Source organism: Amblyomma mixtum, chromosome 1, assembly GCF_055824585.1.
Source record: "Amblyomma mixtum isolate Tamu chromosome 1, ASM5582458v1, whole genome shotgun sequence".
In the NCBI taxonomy this organism is placed as follows: Eukaryota; Metazoa; Arthropoda; class Arachnida; order Ixodida; family Ixodidae; genus Amblyomma; species Amblyomma mixtum.
Genome location: NC_143012.1, coordinates 274,301,630 through 274,321,685, shown reverse-complemented (window position 1 = coordinate 274,321,685; position 20,056 = coordinate 274,301,630). Strand labels below are relative to the sequence as shown.

At 44.7% G+C, this 20,056-nt stretch overlaps 2 protein-coding genes across 3 annotated transcripts in view; one reads left to right on the top strand and one right to left on the bottom strand.

The window, feature by feature from the left end:
- The window catches only part of unc-45 (unc-45 myosin chaperone), a 33,394-nt gene extending 18,261 nt beyond the window's left edge, over positions 1 to 15,133 (bottom strand). The window contains exons 1-14 of the mRNA XM_089566031.1: positions 13,966 to 15,133; positions 13,692 to 13,867; positions 13,450 to 13,539; positions 13,207 to 13,377; positions 12,974 to 13,142; positions 12,755 to 12,913; positions 12,485 to 12,662; positions 12,348 to 12,417; positions 11,853 to 11,945; positions 9,610 to 9,744; positions 9,342 to 9,436; positions 9,069 to 9,210; positions 3,669 to 3,809; positions 2,940 to 3,055 (exon numbers count right to left, since the gene is read on the bottom strand). Of these exons, the coding sequence (XP_089422157.1) occupies positions 2,940 to 3,055; positions 3,669 to 3,809; positions 9,069 to 9,210; positions 9,342 to 9,436; positions 9,610 to 9,744; positions 11,853 to 11,945; positions 12,348 to 12,417; positions 12,485 to 12,662; positions 12,755 to 12,913; positions 12,974 to 13,142; positions 13,207 to 13,377; positions 13,450 to 13,539; positions 13,692 to 13,867; positions 13,966 to 14,194 (1,964 nt within the window). The 5' untranslated portion in view covers positions 14,195 to 15,133. The remainder of the gene's footprint in view (positions 1 to 2,939; positions 3,056 to 3,668; positions 3,810 to 9,068; positions 9,211 to 9,341; positions 9,437 to 9,609; positions 9,745 to 11,852; positions 11,946 to 12,347; positions 12,418 to 12,484; positions 12,663 to 12,754; positions 12,914 to 12,973; positions 13,143 to 13,206; positions 13,378 to 13,449; positions 13,540 to 13,691; positions 13,868 to 13,965) is intronic.
- A 326-nt stretch (positions 15,134 to 15,459) lies between these two features.
- Oscillin (glucosamine-6-phosphate isomerase Oscillin) lies at positions 15,460 to 19,558 on the top strand. 2 transcript variants are annotated; one of them, XM_089566030.1, is made up of 6 exons: positions 15,460 to 15,584; positions 16,133 to 16,258; positions 16,322 to 16,423; positions 16,781 to 16,963; positions 17,043 to 17,227; positions 19,101 to 19,558. In XM_089566030.1, the coding sequence occupies exons 2-6, from the start codon at positions 16,135 to 16,137 to the stop codon at positions 19,356 to 19,358; spliced, it is 852 nt and encodes a 283-aa protein (XP_089422156.1). In that variant the 5' UTR covers positions 15,460 to 15,584; positions 16,133 to 16,134; the 3' UTR covers positions 19,359 to 19,558. The 2 variants fall into 2 exon arrangements, with proteins under 2 accessions (XP_089422156.1, XP_089422155.1); XM_089566029.1 differs by lacking the exon at positions 15,460 to 15,584 and adding an exon at positions 15,598 to 15,785.
- Positions 19,559 to 20,056: the final 498 nt, after the last annotated feature.

Here is a 20,056-nt window from a genome sequence, read left to right as displayed (position 1 = left end):
ATAAATCAAGAGGTGGACAAGATGCTCGCAAAAGACATCATCGAGCCCTCGTCAAGTCCTTGGGCTTCACCAGTCGTCCTGGTGAAAAAGAAGGACGGCAGCTGGCGTTTCTGCGTTGATTATCGGCACCTCAACCGCATCACAAAAAAAGACGTATATCCACTCCCAAGGATCGATGATGCCTTAGATTGCCCCCACGGCGCCAAATATTTCTCTTCAATTGATCTTCGATCGGGGCACTGGCAAATTGCCGTTGATGAAAAGGACCACGAGAAGATCGCCTTCGTGACGCCTGATGGCTTATACCAGTTTAAAGTCATGCCGTTCGGCCTCTGTAACGCCCCGGCTACCTTCAAACGAATGATGGACTCCCTTCTTCGTGGCTTTAAATGGTCCACCTGCCTCTGTTACCTAGACGATGTTGTGGTTTTCTCACCTACTTTTGCCACGCACCTCGAGCGCCTCTCCAATATTCTGACAGTGTTTCGTAACGCCAGACTTCAGCTGAACTCATCGAAATGCAAGTTCGGTCGTCGCCAACTCACTATTCTCGGACACCTCGTTGACGCTTCTGGTGTACGCCCAGATCCCATCAAAATTCAAGCTGTGAAGGACTTTCCTTTTCCAAGGTCGTCGAAAGATGTGTGCAGCTTTGTCGGCTTGTGCTCGTATTTTCGACGTTTTATCAAAGATTTCGCCGGCATCGCTCGTCCCCTCACCGATCTTCTGAAGACCGAGCCCCCCTTTACCTGGGGTCCTGCTCAAGAGAACTCATTTTCATCCCTCGTCCACTTGCTGACCACTCCGCCCATCTTAGCACATTTTGACCCGTCGCCTCCCACAGAGGTTCGCACCGACGCCTCCGGATATGGCATCGGCGCCGTCCTAGCCCAACGCCAACAGGGTCAAGATCGAGTCATCGCTTATGCCAGCCGCCTACTTTCAGCCGCAGAGCAAAATTACACCATTACTGAGCGCGAGTGTCTTGCCCTTGTCTGGGCAGTAGCTAAATTCAGACCCTACCTGTTCGGCCGTTCATTCGCTGTGGTCACTGATCACCACGCTCTCTGTTGGCTGTCTTCCCTAAAAGATCCCACCGGTCGCCTTGGTCGCTGGGCATTGCGCCTCCAAGAATACTCATACTCCGTCGTGTACAAGTCAGGGCGCCATCACCAGGACGCTGACTGTTTATCCCGATACCTTGTGGAACCACCTGACCTAGAGGACGCTGAGACCCTGTCCTGCCTCTTAGCTATCTCTGATCTTGCCGATATTGCCAACGAACAGCGCCATGACTCATCTTTACGACCTATCTTTGATGGCATCCGTTCTGCAAACCGATCTCCGTCTCTGAACCTTTATGTGCTCCAGAATGGCATTTTGTATCGCCGAAACCTACGCTCCGATGGCCCTCCGCTCCTGCTCGTGATACCCCAACGTCTACGCTCTTCTGTCCTTGAAGAACTGCACGATCTGCCGACAGCCGGTCACCTTGGCGTGTCCCGCACGTACGCTCGGGTGCGGCATCGCTTCTTTTGGCCTGGTCTCTACCGTTCCGTCAAGCGTTACGTGGCCGCTTGTGACCTGTGTCAACGTCGAAAAAGGCCCTCCACTTTGCCTGCCGGTCTTCTGCAACCCATCGACATACCTCCGGAACCTTTTCACCGTGTTGGCCTCGACCTTCTTGGCCCTTTTCCGACGTCCCTCTCCGGCAACAAGTGGATCGCTGTCGCAACTGATTATACGACTCGGTATGCCATCACGCGTGCTTTGCCGTCCAGCTGCGCTACCGATGTCGCCGATTTTCTTCTGCAAGACGTCATCCTTCACCACGGCGCCCCTCGTCAACTGCTCACCGACCGCGGTCGTTATTTTCTATCCAGAGTAGTTCACGACATCCTTCGTTCGTGTGCCACGCAGCACCAGCTCGCGACAGCTTACCACCCACAAACCAATGGGCTTACGGAAAGGTTCAACCGCACGCTTACCGACATGTTAGCCATGTACGTATCGCCAGACCACCGAGATTGGGACGCAGCCTTGCCTTATGTGACATTTGCATATAACTCTTCCCTTCATGACAGAACAGGCTATTCTCCTTTCTACCTTTTGTTTGGTAGGCATCCCACCTTGCCTTTGGACACACTCATGCCGCCTTCTTCAGCCCCCTCCACTGCTTACGCTCGGGACGCCATCTCCCAGGCCACGCTGGCGCGCCAAATAGCACGTAGTAGGCTCCAAGCCTCTCAAGTTTCCCAAAAGTCAGCCTACGACCGCCGTCACCAGGCCGTCGAATTCACCCCAGGATCACTCGTCCTTCTCTGGACGCCCTCTCGCAGCGTCGGTCTCTCCGAGAAGCTCCTTTCGCACTACCGTGGCCCTTACCGTGTCGTGCGCCGTGTTACCAACGTGAACTATGAAATTGCTCCCCTTGAAACCTCGCCATCGTCCTCTGGCGCCACCACCGACATCGTCCACGTCTGTCGCCTTAAACCTTATCACGACGCTCATACGTCGCCGCCCTAACGCCGAGACGGCGTTTCAGCAGCCGGGGGTCCTGAAGCGGGTAGACGACGACGACGACCAAGAGCGTGGGAAGAGTAGAAGACGACGACGAAGTTCGGACTGTGTTCTCGGTGCCGCTCGCAGCTGTTCTTTTCTATTTGTAAATATTTGTAAATATATTCTCTCCCGCAACAATACGAAAGCACATCTTTAGAATGCATCCACCAGCTAAGTCTTGACACAGGCCCTGGACCATGTGCTGAGCCCACTGCATTGTTTATAGCAAAATTTATTTAGTAATTTTGAAGCAATGACTGAACAGTGCCCAGTGCCTAAGCTGATAGTATTAGAAACAGTGGCACAACAGTTAAAACATGAAAAGTGAACAAAACACTGCACACACGCAAAGAAATTAAAAGGATCACCAACAGTACCTGGAAATCATCTCTCGGCTGTTTTTGCTTTCTGTTGATGACAATGCCACAAGTGCCACAGTAACGCCAGTTTCAGCAAGAATTTTAGTGCGCTTATCAACGTGTTCTTTGGAATCCTGCAAGTCAGACAATGGGACACAAAAATGACAAATACTTGAATCACATTAATCAATCAGCCCAGTCACAACACGCACTGCAACTTGACAAGGGTGGACTCGGTCTCAAATACGACTCTGTTTAAGCAAGGAGAGCTTGGAGGCAGTGTCGCACAAGTTTTTAGGAGCAATGTGTAATAAAAAGCCAAACAACTCCTCATCAAAAGTTATTCTAACTAGGGCCTGTATTTAAAGTTTTAGTGGTGGTGCAGAATTAGAAGTTTGCAAGATAATATTATACTGAGATATATAGAGACATGACACTGAATATTAAGTGCTTTCAGGTTTCTTTCCTTCGTACCTAAAGGTGCTATACTACCCACTGCAAAATACTCCATGCTTACATCCACTTTTGGCCATAAGACAACCTTGAAATCATTACCATGCTAATTAGGCAACTGAACTGATAACGGTGTCATAGGAGGCCAGTCAAAACTACAAGTGAGGGAAACAAAGAAAACAAAATCAAGACCCTCAATCCAATCAACCAGACTTTTGGTCTTGAAGATGAAGTTGTTCTAGCTTTGTTTCACTACGGCACTCTCCAGTGAAAGACAGCAAAAAAAAAACTTACCAAAATATGCTCCTCTGGTACATGCTGCTTAGCAAACTTTGCAAGCTCCTTGAGTTCTGGTATAATTTCCTGCTTCTCATAGCTGTTTGTGAGGTTGACCAATGTTGTCAGCACACCGTAGAGAACAGACTTTTGCTCGGTCTGCAGAAAAGTGAGGTAGCACAAAATTTAACACAATGCTCTCTCACATGCTTTTTCTTTTTCTGCATGACAAGTCTTTAGAGCTTGCAGAATTTCACTGCTAGCAAAACAAAAAAAAACCTAACGTCAGAAACTCCCTCAATACACGAGAACTTAATGAAGCCAGGTTTACATAGTTGACTCTCGACTATGCAAAGTTTAAATTAAGGAGAGCCATTTAAATACACCGACAGTTGATGGGGCCGGAACATTAGTTCAAATAATCAGAAGTCCCAGTTAACTTTTTCGTTACTGTAAAAATTACTGTTTCCGATAGGCCTGAGACATAATTTTTTCCTGCAAAATATATAAGGCGCAAAAATGCGAAAATTACATGAAAATGATAGCAACAGAATGTGCTTTTAGATGACATTTATTTCAACACAAATACCTTGTGTGAATACTATATCGAAAACGAAAAAAATCGGCAAACACACAAAAAGTTTGAAAATTTCGAAAAAGTTGTATTCACGAGACAATGTCTTGGAAAAAAAATATTAAAAACATTCTGGAATGCACAAAATGTTTACAACTTAGTTATTAACTAGCCACCAAAAGTTTGACTTTATAACAAAATCTTTTCAAGATAGATATTTTTTCTGACACTTCATTAAAATAGCCATTTTCTAAGTGTTTTTGACATAATTTTTTACAGCGTGTAAAAAGTTTCAAATTAAAATGCAGTGTATCAAAATACAGCTTGATAAATGTACTTTTCGACATTATCAGTTTGAGCTAAAAATGTTTCTAAAGTAGCAGCACAAAAAGTAATTGGCCATACGTTTGGTGACCATCTATTCACACAAAAATTACAAAACGTAATACAGTGGTCCCTCTTTATAGCAATTAGGTATAAAAAACTAAAATGGTTCGACATAGCCAAAATTTATTTTAATATTTCTCTAAAAACACTGGAGGAGCAAAATTTAGTCAGTGAAAGAACAGCAACTGGGAGATACATTTCCGTAGCTTTAAGACTCTTTCAAAGTCACTCACAGCGACTGCAGAGGCCGCAAAACACCGAGCAGCCAACGTGAGCAGCACGCGACGGTGGCAGGTCAAGTGCAAGCTAGGGTGGCTTCCTCAGATTACAGCGGTATCGTGCAAAAAATTTGACGCCAGGATGAAAGTTACCGCCATTGTAACTACCTCCACTACCGAAACACAAACAGTCAACGTGAGCAGAGGATGGCTGCTGGAAAGCTACGACAGCCGACCGTGTTGCTGGTTCCGAGGCACTCAGGTGCGAGAGGCACAAACGGGTGCTGACCACCTCACTACTAGCTGTTCTCGCTATTATATCTTTTGTGCCACTGTTTACAAAAGTGAGATAAAGAGTGTACAGTGGTGCTAACACTTGCCGCACCGCCACTATGTATTTGTGCAGTGAGGGAAAGCCTGCCATTGAAGCAGGCACAGCTTGGCGCTCCACTGTTCAATGTATGCGTTTTATGGCAAACCGCATTTGATATACAGAGAAAAAAAATGCATGTGTTTGTTGAAAATATTTAGGAACACTTTGATGTAACCAATAATTCATAATACCCTTCTTAGTTATAAGGAGGTTTGACTATAAGTTGGTTGAAAATGCTCTACAGTGCTCTGATTTTTACAAGAAACTATGGCAGACTTTCTGGACGATTTAGGACCAGTCTGAAGACATCCACAGCTTTCGCAAACAGCTTAGGGCTATTACAAAGCGTCAACTCAACGTCAGTACCCTGGCTTCTAGTGGGCCTGGAGTCGATTCTTTTGATGCCGATGAAAGTAAATCCTGCCCATATGATGTCAAGACACTACAGAAACCAGACATATCCTTCATGACATGAGTGCAATGCGTAAACCGGCTTCGTGCGTGAAAAAACAGAAAAGAAGCGGAGAACGAAGCCTACAGCCAACAAGTGCTCACATTTCGTCCTGAGGTTGCGCAGTTTCTTCGTCGCAGTTAAATTTCGACGATGTAATATCATCGTCAGGGTCACTGCTGCTTGAAGCACTGAAAAAAATCTGCTCCATCTGCAGAATTTTTTCGCTGCTTCGAGCAGCAGTGACTCTGACACTGATATTATGTCATAGGAATTTGATTCTGGTGAAGAAATTGGACAATTGGCGCTGCTCTTAGCTTGTTTATCACTGAGGCTCATGAGGCACTCTTGCTCGCCTTGTTTACCGAGTTTCCTTCTAGTTCTTCAGTTGCATGGCAAAGTGGCGATATGGCTGAATGCACTGTCTGTTCTCTTGACACCGACAGCGATGACTCTTCCGCATTTTGTGCGTGCGGACTGCGATAAGGTGCTGTGCATAGACTCGCGTTTCAAGGAATACCACACTCAGAAATATTGCTGAACATTTTGCAGTTCTGAGTGATGCTGACACAGAGATACACGTTCTTTATATTTTCTTTACAATAACTTCCCAACTGTACACATTTTGTGCATTCAAAATCGACAATAAAGTAATTTGACCATGTGGGAAAGTTTTTTCAAAAAAATTCGACCTTCAAAGGGTTATCGTGTACTGAAATCACACAGTACACAGGCCTCCAGCATTTCGCCTCTATTCAAATGCGACCGCTGCGACCCGGATCGAACCCGCGTCTTTTGGGTCAGCAGTCCAGCACCATAGCCAATGAACCACCGTGGCGGCCATCTTGTCTTGTCTACACAAATTTTTTCTTAATTTTCAACCTTTTTTGTGTGTTTGCAGATTTTTTTCACAATATTCACACCAACTATTTTTCCTGAAATAAACGTCTTCAGACTGAACATTCTATTGCCATCATTTTCATGTAAATTTCGTTTTTTACACCTCATATTTTGCAGGAAAAAATTATGTCTCAGACCTATCAAAAGCAGTCATTTTTCCCATGGTAATGAAAAAGTTAAACCGATAACGCCTCAAGCACCAGTGCAAATGTTAACATACACTATAGACTCCCGTTAAGGCTAGCTCGGTTAAGATACTTCATTAAAACTTGTTTCTGGGCAAGTTGGTACATCCTGATTCTAGAAAAAAAAAAGCGCTAGAGTTTAGTGTCCAGTGTTTCGTCTTTTGTTCTGTGGTTTCATGTGTTAGCACTGTGTTTTCTAGAATCGAAGGGGATATCTTTAATAAGCTGACAATGTGAGACCATTTGGTTAATTTCCCATAGGACTCAATGTAAAATTTATCTGCTTAAGACAAACTGTTTTGTGTGTGCTTTTCGGGTATGTAATGCGAAGGCAAGATAATCGATGGTCCTTAAGGGTAACAGACTGGATTCCAAGGGTAGGGAAGCATAGCAGGGGGTGGCAGAAAGCGAGGTGGGCGGATGAGATTAAGAAATTTGCGGGAATACGGTGACCACAGCTGGCACAGGACAGGGTTAATTGGAGAGATATGGGAGATGCCTTTGCCCTGCAGTGGGCATGGTCAGGCTGCTGCTTGTGATGATGATGATGGTTAAGATGAACTTTTGCAGCGACCGCGAACCAGAGCAACCTCGCACAATGGAATTCACAGTGCCTTCGTGCAGTAAGGAAAGAAAACAATATATAGAATGGCTCTATGCAAGAAAGCACACCCCCACTTCCGTGCAGCTTTGCACAAAACTGCAAGGAAGGTGCCTTGTGGAAGCGCGCTTTCTTAAAGGGACTATGCAATAAATTAATTGAGATTACGTAAAGCAGACTAGAGATAGGCAACCCATCACTCGTCACCTCAGTGCAAGAATTTTTAAGCTAGCATCAATAAGAACGAAGATATAGACGATTAAAAATTACACTCCTCCTCTCCCCCCTCAACTCGTACACACGGGGCACCAGAAAAAAATAAAGAAAACCGCTCTGGGACTGGGCCCCGTCCATGATTACACCATTTGCTGACGTTCGGATTGCGACTTCCGGTTGTCATACCCAGCACCCCAGCAGCGTCGGCAACGTCTCTCCGGTCTCTCTTCGCCTCGGGCGGACGAAAAAGACGCTGCGAGTGGTTCCGGAACTCTCAACAGAAAGAGGCGGCAGAGGTAAATGAAACCATATGCGCGAAGGCAATCCCATGGCTCGCGCTTGCCCAAGGGGGTCGCGCGGCAGCACGAGCAGACGATTTTCACGGCTACCGGAAGTGGCCTGTGACATCGTGGCTACCGTGGCTCCAGCGAATGACAACGTGTGGTGGCCTGCCGACGTCACGGGACTAGTGACGTATATTTTCATGATTTTAGTTTCAAAATCGGCCATTACGAAGACACCAATCAGCCCGCGAATTTTAAAAAACACGGTTTTTAAAAATTCATCACAAATTGCCAGCTCAGCTCCGAAGACTCATACTTGGTGTGAATGCTTCTTAGCATCATTTCTAAGCATTGAAAGCATTTACAAGCGACCTTTAAATCATTGCATAGTCCCTTTAAGGGGAGGCTTTCTTGTCGGAGCAGCAAACCATCGTCATTGCGTCTGTGCTGGCGCAGAAATCTGATATGGCCAGAATGGCACGCAACTGCCTCTCACAGATGAAAAGGCGCATGTGCGTGAAGTGCTTCTCGACTCGGAGCTTAAAAACTGCAGGGCCGCATTTTCAACTGATGCGACGTTACAACATGTGTTATCACTGCGCAGATATGGCCAGACATTGGCGTGCGCACATTGCCTAGAGCATACATAAAGGCACGTGGTGTGCCTGCTCATCGAGATGGTAACAGATATGCTGCAGAAAAGAGCAGGACGGAAAGCAAAGGTCAGAAAAAGAAACACGCAAATAGCAGCAGCTGTGGGATACAGTGACAAAAAAAGAGACTGTGACAAACAAAACCTAGACCATTGCATTTTCAAGTAGAATAACATGAGCTTGTTTCACGCCCTCTTAGTCTTCAGCTCATTTCATGCACAGGGCAATAAATGCTCTATTTGCAATTATCATCTCCCTGACAGGCTATATTCACTGCTTTAATGTAACATATAAGGACACATCTAGCATGCTCAAATATCTTCTTTAGAGTCACTTCTGCTCAGCCAAATTTCTGATACGATGAACAAATTTTCTGGTCCCTTCAAGTTCATTTTAAAGGGAGACTATTATATTTGTATTAAGCAAGTCTTTTTGCAGATCAAGAGCCATGCCTTGTGGTATTTTTATACTCAGTACAGAAGCCAACAAAATTCTATGTTCAGAATACTAACTTAGCATTGCCTTGCAACTGGAATTCGATTAAATCATGTTGAAGAGCTGCCCTGAAAACCAGACCTTTGCCAAGTCGATGAGAGCATGGATTGCATCCTTGTCACCGATAAGGTCTTCTTTTACCTCGGCATCGAGAGTAAGGTATGCGAGACCTTCAGCAGCCCACTTTCTGAGGCTCTTGTCTTTCTTGGGGTTAATGAGAAAGCTGAAAGGTAGACAAAATATCAGACTGGCACACAGCACTTAAGAGTAATGGCTCTATCGTCTTATACAGGAAAAAATCACTGCAGAGGCTATAAGGCCAACACCAATTCACTTTGAAAAAAAAATACTCACTTCCGGCATGTGGCTACGAGCTTCAGTGTGGTGCCATCAGAGAAGGGCCGCAGGCTGCTGTCAGTGCCACCAAAGGAGCCCAGCTTGCAGAGGCCCTGTTGCAAAGGCCCAGTAAAGTGAGGTTTGCTGCACTGTTTGCCACAATTTCTTTTTTTTTTTTTCAAATTTCCAAAATGCATCTCCTCTTACCCAGTATTATCTCTTTCCCACATCTCTTTTAGAACAAACTAAAACATGTCACAAAAAAAAAACCCGACGGGTCACTTACGACAAGTGCACGGACTCTGATGTTGTCATTCTCAGACTTGTAGAGCTTCTTCAAAATGCCCATTCCTGTGGATATGATACTGGTGCATTTGTCCTTTTTCGAAGCTGCGGCTATGATGGCCTCAGCAGCGACTCTCTGCAAGGTGCAAAGGTGTATTGCAGTGAAATGAATGCATGCTTTGGGGCATGAGAAAGTGACAAGAAGCCATGGACCTAGCCTTTTAATTGATGACTAGGACCCAGAAATCCAGGCACTAAAGCCAGGCATTTAGGCTAAAAAAAATTAAAATAAGTGATTAGGTAAAAACGAAAAATAGGTGTCTTAAGTGATACCTGTTGTCCTTTAGCAACAAACTGAAATCGTATGAGCAAGCTGAAATTTACTGAAAGCAACCTCTTCACACTGCTACTCTAAGAGGACAGAGCATCACTGCCTATACTGGTCTAGCATGGAGAGCTCACACTCTCGGAAACACTCTGCAATAAATTACAAATGACATCATTAGGTTCTCAAACTTTGAGCTTCTCCCATTCTCTGCAAGCATTTCTGCATTTCTTTATACTTTGAAGAACTCATTCTGCATCGTAAAGAGCAATTTTGCAGCACGAGCAAGACGGGGACTAAGATAGTGAACAAGTATGACAGGACAAGACCTGCACTTCCAACTAATACTTTATTGAAAAAACCAACACCTCGTCTCATGGACAACAATCTCAGTTTTCCAAAAATGCCATTTCATTGTCATGCAGCACTAATGATTGTGCACTGACACATTGACTGCCTGCTATAATGCCTCTATGATTTCTCTTTCTGCCTCATGTTTTCCTTACCAGAGAATTTTGGTTTTTCGAAACACGGGTTTGAATTTGCAATACCGACAATGAACGGCAAGATGCTCTCTCTTCCCATCTTTAAACAGATTGTGTTGATGCCTAGCTCTTTCATTGAAATGAAACCCTTTTTGCCCTATGTGCACAATGTTGCAGGTAAGCGGAATACTGCAAACCGCATTAGTTGTGCACCATGTTAAACAGAGTTGGCACTTGCTAGTACATATCCCCTTTTTCTTTTGTACCACCATCAGACAACGTTTTGACAGCTTGCTTGGAGCGTAGAAGAGCGCAATTACATTGTATCTGCTTGCTATTATCTTTAGGTTGTAGGATACCTTGTGAACATACGGAATCACTTGTGTTCTGTACGGTCACAAAGAATCACTTGTGTTCCGCTCATCCTGTCGTACTTGTTCACTATCTCAGTCCGTCTTCATTAAAACTTCTTTTCAGGATCTTGTTCATGCTGCAAAATTCTTCTATTATGTATCAACACCAACTGGCCGAAATATTGGTGCTTCTGCTTTCTGCATCACATGTGGTAAGTGCTGTGAACCTGAAACACGAGTTCTTATGGAGACACAGGCTTCTGGGTGGTGTAGCCATACACTCCTTGCATAGCACACGTCTGACCTGCAGAATAGTCATCAGGGCTTCATTTCTTTTCTTTCCCCGGCAACTGCCCCCCCACCTCTGCTCCACACTGGTCTGCTGGCTACTACACCTGTGCAGTATGTGCGTTGCCAGGCAAAGCTGACATTGCAAGCTTCGTTACCTCGATGCAATGCAGTGATTATTTGTAAGTGAGTTGTCTGCTCACTAGGCTCTTGTCACTTGTTGGAGCATGAACCACTTCTGTCACAACACTTATTCACTATAATGACCTCTTCCTCTAAGGCCAAGTGGGGAGGGGGTGGGCAAGCCATCTCATATCTACTTAAAATCACAAGCGGGGCAAGTAAATCCCAGAATGCCAAATGTCGGCACTTATAGACATTTATAGGCAAATGCTAAGACTTTCAGGTCCTAACATTGATGCCAAACATAACAATAGCACAGTTCTTCTACACAGTACCTAGCAATGGCTTAGGAGCAAGACATGCGCATGTACAGTCCTGGCCATAATACTACGGAGCATGCTTCAGCAACCAAACTCTTGTTACACCTTACTTAGGAGAAATTAGGAAGTATTTTTATATGCATATCAGCACATGCTGCTGCTGCGCTCCTGTACGAACCCCCCCCCAAAAAAATCTTCTGTACAGAACTCATGAGAAATTTCCAAACACCGAAGCATGTGCTGTAATGCTTCCAACCCCGAAACGTGCACTGTAATACTTTGGCAACACCTCTACAAACCACCCTACATATATGTGGACCACAAACAGAACAGCATGACTGAAACTTCACCTGCTGCAATTCTTCTTCTGAACTTGCCATGGCAAGCATCATTTCCACGACACCCGGTGCAGCGAGACAGTTGTTGCCAACATCTAGTGGACCCTGAAGAAAGCGCATGAGGTAACGCTTATGAGAACAGGGTCAGCTCATTTTTTTTAAAACAAAACAAGATTATCTGTGGATTTTTAAACAATTAAGCACCACCCCAAGATTTACATTCAATTTCAGGAGGCTTTCGGAATGAGCAGAATCTTAAATAACGTTCACGGAGTGGCTGAATTGTGCTTACAGCAATGTGTGCAAAAGCAGCTTAGAAATGGTAGGTCACAAATACACAACAGAAGCAGACGAAGGCTTGTGTTTGGCTTAACTGTGCTCCAAGTATTATTCTTCCTTGAAATTTCTTCACCTAAGTTTGGCTAAAATGCTAATAAGCTCGTATATATGTGTTAATAAAAAACATACAAAGATGCCAAAGGCACGTCCACATAGAAAAAGACTTACCAGAAGCAAGGTTGTGATAGCAGCAGTAACACGAACCTTGCTTTCAATTTCCGGATCTCTCAGCTTTTCACTGAAAGATGCAGAGTGGAAAATTCAGTCCAACCACCTCAATGTAGGATGTGGAGATGTGTACTTACTTAACATATTCCATCACTTTCTCCCTGTACTTTTCCTTTGCTTTGTCATAGTCCATGCAGAAGTAGATCCTTTCGAATGCAACAGAGCAGTTGGGTCTTGTGTTTGGAGTTATGTCCATGCTGCTCTCATATTTTATGTCCTCAAGCTCACTTGCAACTTCCAGTAATTGCCTAAGCCCTGAAGCACATCACAGTCGTGAAGCTTCATCAACTTCATCGAGCATGCACAATCAGTAAAAGATGAGTTGAGCAGATCATGCTGCCTATTACCATCAGCATCAACCAGCTTGATGCCCCAGTTCAGGTGATCATAGTCCACATTCTTTGTGATTAGCTCCAAGATAGCATCACGGCCCAGTGCTGTCATAACACGGCTGGAGGAACTTTTCACCAGTGCAAGCATGATTGCATCAATGTGTGCTTCATTATCTGCAGAAGAAGGCCATATACTGGAAAATCTCAAAGTTCAAAACAACAAAAATAAATTACCTTTCATCAGTTGCAGATCTGGCTTTTTCGACTCTTTGGCATCCATGCCACTGAGGGCATTAATAATAGTCTGGAAAAGGTACTGTACTGCCGTGACGTACTGTTCCTCCTTGCTGATGAATTGGTCAATCATTGTGGGAAGACCAAACTCCTTCAACACCCTCAATGCCTGCAAAAGTGCACCTGGTGTCAGTTTTGTTGCCAGTGACAAACATACTATGAAGTCTACATACCCATTCAGGCTTCTTCTTGCTCAGTTCGCTGAAAATTCGTATGCAGGACAGGCAGAATTCAGAACTCTTCAGCGACTCCATAACTTTCAGACACTTTGCAATACCGTCAGCAGCCAAAATAGCCTCTGCACCAGCTTTTTCACGAGCTATAACAACGAGGTTGTTAGCAGCCTGGAAGTAAAAGCAACTCTCAATAAAGTCTGCAAATGCTAATAAGACTCGGCTGTTTTTTCAAATGTTTACCTGGTTCTTCAGGTCCAATGAGGCCGTGTCGTTCTCGATAACACCCATCATTTGTGTGACTTTGTTAGAGGTACTTGCGTTTTCTTTTGCCTGTGGGAAAAGAAATCTTTGGCACTTCGACCTGGCTAGTTCCATGTATTCTGGGGAATGATATTTACATCTAGTGGCCACGAACAAATGAGGAGGAGGAAGAAAAAGAAAAGATCTAACTTGTGCTTATGACATAAAACGAAAATACTCGCAATTTGCTCGAGAGTTTGGCTAAGCCGGCGCATGGACTGCTGAACTGCTGTGTTTTTTGGTTCCAAGTGCAAAACTTTACGGGCATCCTTGAAGGCTTCGTCAAGCTTTCCAAGCGCTTCGAGTGCTTGACTTCGTCGATAAAGGGCTTTTGCATCCGTTGGGCTAAGCTCCAAAACTGTAAGGACGAAGAAGCACAGTCAACAACGCTATCAAAAGTGCTAAACACATTTTACGTCAGGAATACTACAACTAATTATTTACTTAAACACTTACCTTCGGAAGCGTCACGTACGGCGTCTTCAAATCTGTGGAGCTTCAGGTTAGCCGCGGCTCTGTTGTTCAACAAAACAGTCCGCTCATTGCTGTCCACAAGCGACAACGCTCTCGTGTACTTGTCCAAAGCACCAATAAAATCGCCGGCCTTAAACATATCATTGCCTTCTTGTTTTAGGCTCGTCGCATCATTCGTCGGACTGCACTCCTCTGACGTTCCTGTAGTCATTGTTTTTCCTTTAAATCAGCCAACGACGGCACGACCAAGCACACGCGTAGTTCGCGCTGGGACCCTCAAAGCACAAGTTAGTTTCCCACGAAGAAGCCAAAAATAACTCTCTACGGTGGCTTTCTAGACCTTTCTAAAGCACCACCCGCGTTTTTCGAGCTCAATGTTACAGTTCTTTCGAGGCTTTGTCAGTTCGCACACGGTTATAACGCGGTTACATTCCGCGGTTTCAGAAAACGAAACCTCACGAAGCTTACAAATACCGGCTAAAGGCCGTAGCTACGCAAACTGACAACCACGCAACTTTAGAATCTATTGCCATATAAGGCATATAAGGTATCAGTTATGCACTAATTTAAACGCAATATAGCTATAATAATAAGGTATTTAATCAATGCTAGGAGGTTTTATACACACTCCTTTAACGCGTCATTTCAGATGCGACACTTTTTTTTTTTTTTACTGATAGACTGATAGGGGACGGGATTAGCTCTATGGGGATAAAGCCCGGGACGGCGCACCAGAGGCATAGAGCCATCGGAGGCCCCAAAAGCACGGAGGAAGCGATGTAATAACTCCATGTATAAAGTTCACCGACAGAAAAGGCGAACGATGGCACGAAAATCTAGAGCCGCTCGTTATACAGCCGCTGCAGTTTCAGTTTCGAGTTGCAGTCGGCTGATGATCTCGTCTCATCGATGTCGGGTGATGTGTATCGCTTCCTCCATGCTTTCTCCATTACAGCAGACGTTACACGAGAACAACGCAAAAAAAAAATGGCTGTGGTTTAGCTCTAGTTAAACTTGGAGTGACGCGATAGTCTTTCGCCGCTGCGTTTCGCTGGGCGTTCCTCCTCCATCTCCGTCCCTGGACGTGGATTCACAGTTACTGCGTAATTTCCTTTCCTCCAATTCATTTTCTTCATTACGGCCCCTCTTTGTTTATTCTTTCACTCCCACTTCCTCCCTTCCTCTACAAACGGATGACGGGTGTCCACCGAGATATGCGAGACTGTTACTAAATACAATTTTCTTTTTCTTCATTACGGCCCCTCTTTCTCTTTCATGTTTCACTCCCACTTCCTCCCGTCCTGTGCGGTGCGGTTTGAGCAAGGTCGTTTGAGCTTTTGGGACGGAGGAAAACATGGAGGAAAGGAAAGTTTTCCTTCCTCCATGGAGGAAAACCTCCATGTTTTGGGACATGCGTCCAACTTCCGGTAGCTTCACTAGAGTATGGTGGCTAGCCCAGTCTAGCCACCCTAACTAGAGCGAGGGCGCGAGGGCAGCGCCGCCTGAAGTGCATAAAGTGCATCCACACGTCAGCATCATCATCACGGTGGCGGTCACACGGGCTGACCGGCTGACGTCAACGTCGTGCTGGCTACGCTGAGGTGCGTGCTTTTCGCGTGCAGTAAAAATAAACCCTTTAGCTGCGCGTGACTTTTCGAAAGCGTGTGGTCATGCAGGGGTACTGTGAGCCTCCAGCACTTTGCATGTGACTTTATGCCATGCATTTTGTCATGTTGCTGCCGCGGGCCCCTTGCTGACCGCATTCAGAGCGATGGCGACATACACTGGGGCCGAATCTCGCGGTAAATAACGACTTAACTACTAGAATGCGTCTAGTGTGACAATCGCACCATTAGGCTGCTTTGCGCAGCGTGATGCGTTCAGAGCGGCGGTCCCGATTAGCTCGAAATCGTTCGGAGGGAACACATGTCAGCGACGTTGCTTGGAGTAGCACGATAAGATCGGCCTATCGTTGAGGGCGTGCTCGAGTAGGTACGCTTTCATATTGGTGCTTATCACAAGCAGTGCCTTTGGAACCAGCAGCTGGTGTCTGTCGAGGCGGTGTCGCGACCGAAACCGTGTGTGCGCGTTTCAGCAAGTTTGCTGACGTCTGTGGGAAGCTTGTTACAGCTTAAGAGTTCTGTTCCAGACATGAGGCTCGTCATCCTTGACAATGACGCTGCAGTGGCTGACTGGGCAGCTAGATACATTAGGAAGCGCATCCAAGATTTCAACCCTGGTCCCGACAAATATTTTGTTTTGGGATTACCCACAGGTAATACTGATCACGTGAACACAGTGTTGACTCCTCAGTTCTATAAAACGTGATTTTTTTCAGGGAGCACTCCTCTGGGTTGCTACAAGAAACTAATTGAGTTTTATAAGCAGAAGACCGTGTCATTTCGATATGTGAAAACTTTCAACATGGATGAGTATGTAGGTAAGTATGCAGTATAACCATGTCATTTGATACCTGTGTTGTACAAAAACACACTGTAACTCTACATGCTCTATTTTTGCACAGAAAAGATCGCCCAACTGTGTAAAGAAATAAGTGCCAGCAACCGCTGTTTACGTAACACTTATTTATGCTTTAATTACAGAAATATGCTGCTACTTTATGCTGTTGGAGCAAATTTTGCTTGGTAGTCATGTTCCAAGTTCTTTTCTTTCCAAAACCAAATGGGGCCACAAGTGTGCGATTAGAAGTGCCAATGCGCTTGCTGTGTCTATTTTGCTTCCGACTGCTGCATAGTGATGCATGCTGCTTTTCAGTCATAAAACTATCTAAATGCAGGGCTGCCAAGGGATCATCCAGAGAGCTACCACTCGTATATGTGGAACAATTTCTTTAAGCACATTGATATTTTACCTGAGAATGCCCACATCTTGGACGGCAATGCACCCGACTTGAATGCAGAATGCGACAAGTTCGAGCAATTAATCTCTGAAGCTGGAGGAGTAGAGCTCTTTGTCGGAGGTAAGAACAGAGGGATAAGGATTTCTTTTTTGTACACTTTGAAATTCTACATTGGCTGATGTTTTCTTTTTCAAAAAAGGCATCGGCCCAGATGGACATGTTGCCTTTAATGAGCCTGGTTCCAGTCTTGCTTCACGGACGCGTGTGAAAACCCTGGCCAAGGACACAATTATGGCGAATGCACGTTTCTTTGGAAATGACTTGTCCAAGGTTCCCCAGGAAGCATTGACTGTCGGCGTCGGCACCGTAATGGATGCACGCGAGGTAAAATTGCATTGTTGTAGTACCTACTGTTGTGCCACTAGTGGAGATGGCTATGAATGCATCCATTTCCTAAACTGTCAGCTTCTTTGTGCTGGAAATCTGCAGAGATCTGCAGTTATGTTGCATTTATTTATTTATTTATTTATTTATTTATTGTACCCTCAGGGCCCGAAGGCATTACAGAGAGGAGTGGGAATACATAAAAATTCAGCCTAAACAGCAACAACAAGGAGAGAAAACAAAAATAAACCAGGAATACATAAAAAATGAAAACACAGGAAGGCAATGAGATTAGAATGCAGTGGGGATATATTAAAACAGTGTGTAGACAGTGAAAGGCAATTTTTATACAGTAATAAACGACACATACTCAGAAAGAAACATTAAGGGCTTTACGAAATGCATTGTTATTAGAAATACCTGCGATGTCGTGGGGAAGGTGATTCCAGCTGACACAAGTTCGGGGTATGAATGAGTCATGAAAACATTTGGTGTGACAAGATGGGATTCCAACTTTATGACGGTGATCAACGCGTGCTGATATGTAACATGGTCTTGACAGTAACTTAGGATTGAGAAAGCTGTTGTGGTAAATTTTATGAAAAAAACACAATGAGGCTATTGATCTGCGGTGGGAAAGAAGTGGTAGGGACAAACTTGATTTCATGGCGGTTACACTGCTTGTTCGGTGATAATTAGAAAGAATGAAACGGCATGCGCGGTTCTGCACAGCTTCCAAATCTGAAACGAGTGAGTCGACGCCAGGGCTCCAGACAGATGCAGCATATTCTAACTTGGACCGTACCAATGTTTTATAAAGTAATAATTTTATTGAAGTAGATGAACGTGAGAAATTTCTGCGAAGGTACCCAAGCATGCGATCAGCGTTATTTATTATGTATTCAACGTGAGTTTTCCAAGAAAGGTTACAAGAAACGTAAACACCCAGATATTTATAACATGACACGGTTTCGAGTGACACATTATTAATGTGATAATTTGGTTTGGTCTGGTGCGTGTCTGTTGATGCCGCTTGTCAGCTCTGTGCCATTGATAAAATATTTCATCATATGTGGCAATGCCAAACCACAGGAGATGAATTTTGCTCTTAGCAAGCAAACTACTCTTAGTTTCTGCAAGGGTGAAATGGCCACTGTGCTTATCATTTTTCTTACAGGCGTTTCACCCCCTTGGTAAGAAGTGATGCAAGATTTTTTCTGTGCAAACATGCACTTCCTAGTTAAACTTGTCAGCGGGCAAAAGCATATTTAACTTACTTTAGATGAACATAGCAAGTGCCATCACTGATCATTGCATTGGCCATACCCACGGCTGAATTTCACCTTCTGTTTTCAAAGCAACTTGGGTGGCAGTTTTGGATCGAGGAGCATCAATGCTTGCTTCATGAGGTGATGTGTAATGATCAGTAGGTATGGCGGTGTAGTCTCTTGTCCTGTGTCCACGCACCGTTTTCCATCATGTTCACCAACTTGCCCAACTCCAAACTGTTAACAAGTACTGAGTAGATATAGAAAGTGGCCTCACTGATTAAATTAAATTGGTTTTTGAGGAAAGGAAATGGCGCAGTATCTGTCTGATCACTGTGGACACCTGACCCACACTGTAAGGGAAGGAAGGTGGGAGTGAGAGAAGAGAGAAAGAAGTGCTGTAGTGGAAAATAATTTGGACCACATGGGGATCTTTAACGTGCCCAGACATCCCCACAGCACACGGGCACCTTTTGCGTTCTGCCTCCATTGAAACGCGGCTGCTGCGGTTGGGTTCGAACCCGGGTACTCCGGCTCCGGTAGACGAGCACCTTAACCATTGAGCCACTGCGGCGGGTCCTCACTGATGTTTTTTCTCTTTTCAGGTCATGATACTTATTGTTGGTGCACACAAGGCATTTGCCTTGTACAAAGCAGTTGAGGAAGGCGTCAATCACATGTGGACTGTGTCTGCATTTCAAATGCACCCACGAACAATCATAGTCTGTGATGAAGATGCAACCAATGAGCTCCGTGTGAAGACTGTGAAGTACTTCAAGGGCCTGATGCGCGTGCACAACCAGCTGGTTGATGGTCGGGACAGCGTGAAGACTGATGATCAGAAGAACGCCAACCAGCAATGACATGTGCTTGCACATGATGCACTTTGTGCACTTCTGCACTGCATGAGATTTGGTGTGGTGTGAAGTCTGATGAACACGGGTGCTTATTTCTTTTATTGCGTGCAATTAGGAGCAGCATTTTGATATAAACTGTTAATGCATTTTGTTAATATAAGAAGATGCTGTATTACATAGTACACTATTAAATGTATTTGAACTTGCTTTTGCTTACTGGTGTGCAAACCTTCATTTGCACTTCAATGAAAACATATAGCAGTGTGGCACAATTGTAACAACTGTATCACCTCTTGGATGCAATGCAAACAGAAGAGATTTCTTTTCTGTACAGTGCATTTCCACAAGTTGCTGCTTGAGGCTGCTTGGCGGTCCCCTTGTCCATAGGTTTACTTGCGCTACATTTGCACCATTTTTCTCATTACTTTGTGATGCTAGTTCACTGTGGCTGTTGTATATATACAGTTTCTGCCCTAAACCACACATTGGTTAAGTCCCCAGTCACTTGAGGCAGCAACAGTGAACATGCTTGATTTCAATATGCACAGACAAAGTTGCCCCCCATCTAGTGCAAGGCATATTCTGAAGCTCATGCTCGTAATTAATGTAGCGACCGCTAGCTGGGCTGTGTTGAAATAGAGGTAGAATATTTGTGGTCTCAAGTAGATAGAACTACTCCTGACATTTCAACTTCATTAGACATT

Coding starts and splice junctions, on each gene's coding strand:
- Oscillin (XM_089566029.1), top strand. CDS start 15,755: ATGGCGACATACACTGGGGCCGAATCTCGCG. Junction 16,259..16,321: donor TGTTTTGGGATTACCCACAG/GTAATACTGATC, acceptor GATTTTTTTCAG/GGAGCACTCCTCTGGGTTGC. Junction 16,964..17,042: donor AGTAGAGCTCTTTGTCGGAG/GTAAGAACAGAG, acceptor TTTTCAAAAAAG/GCATCGGCCCAGATGGACAT.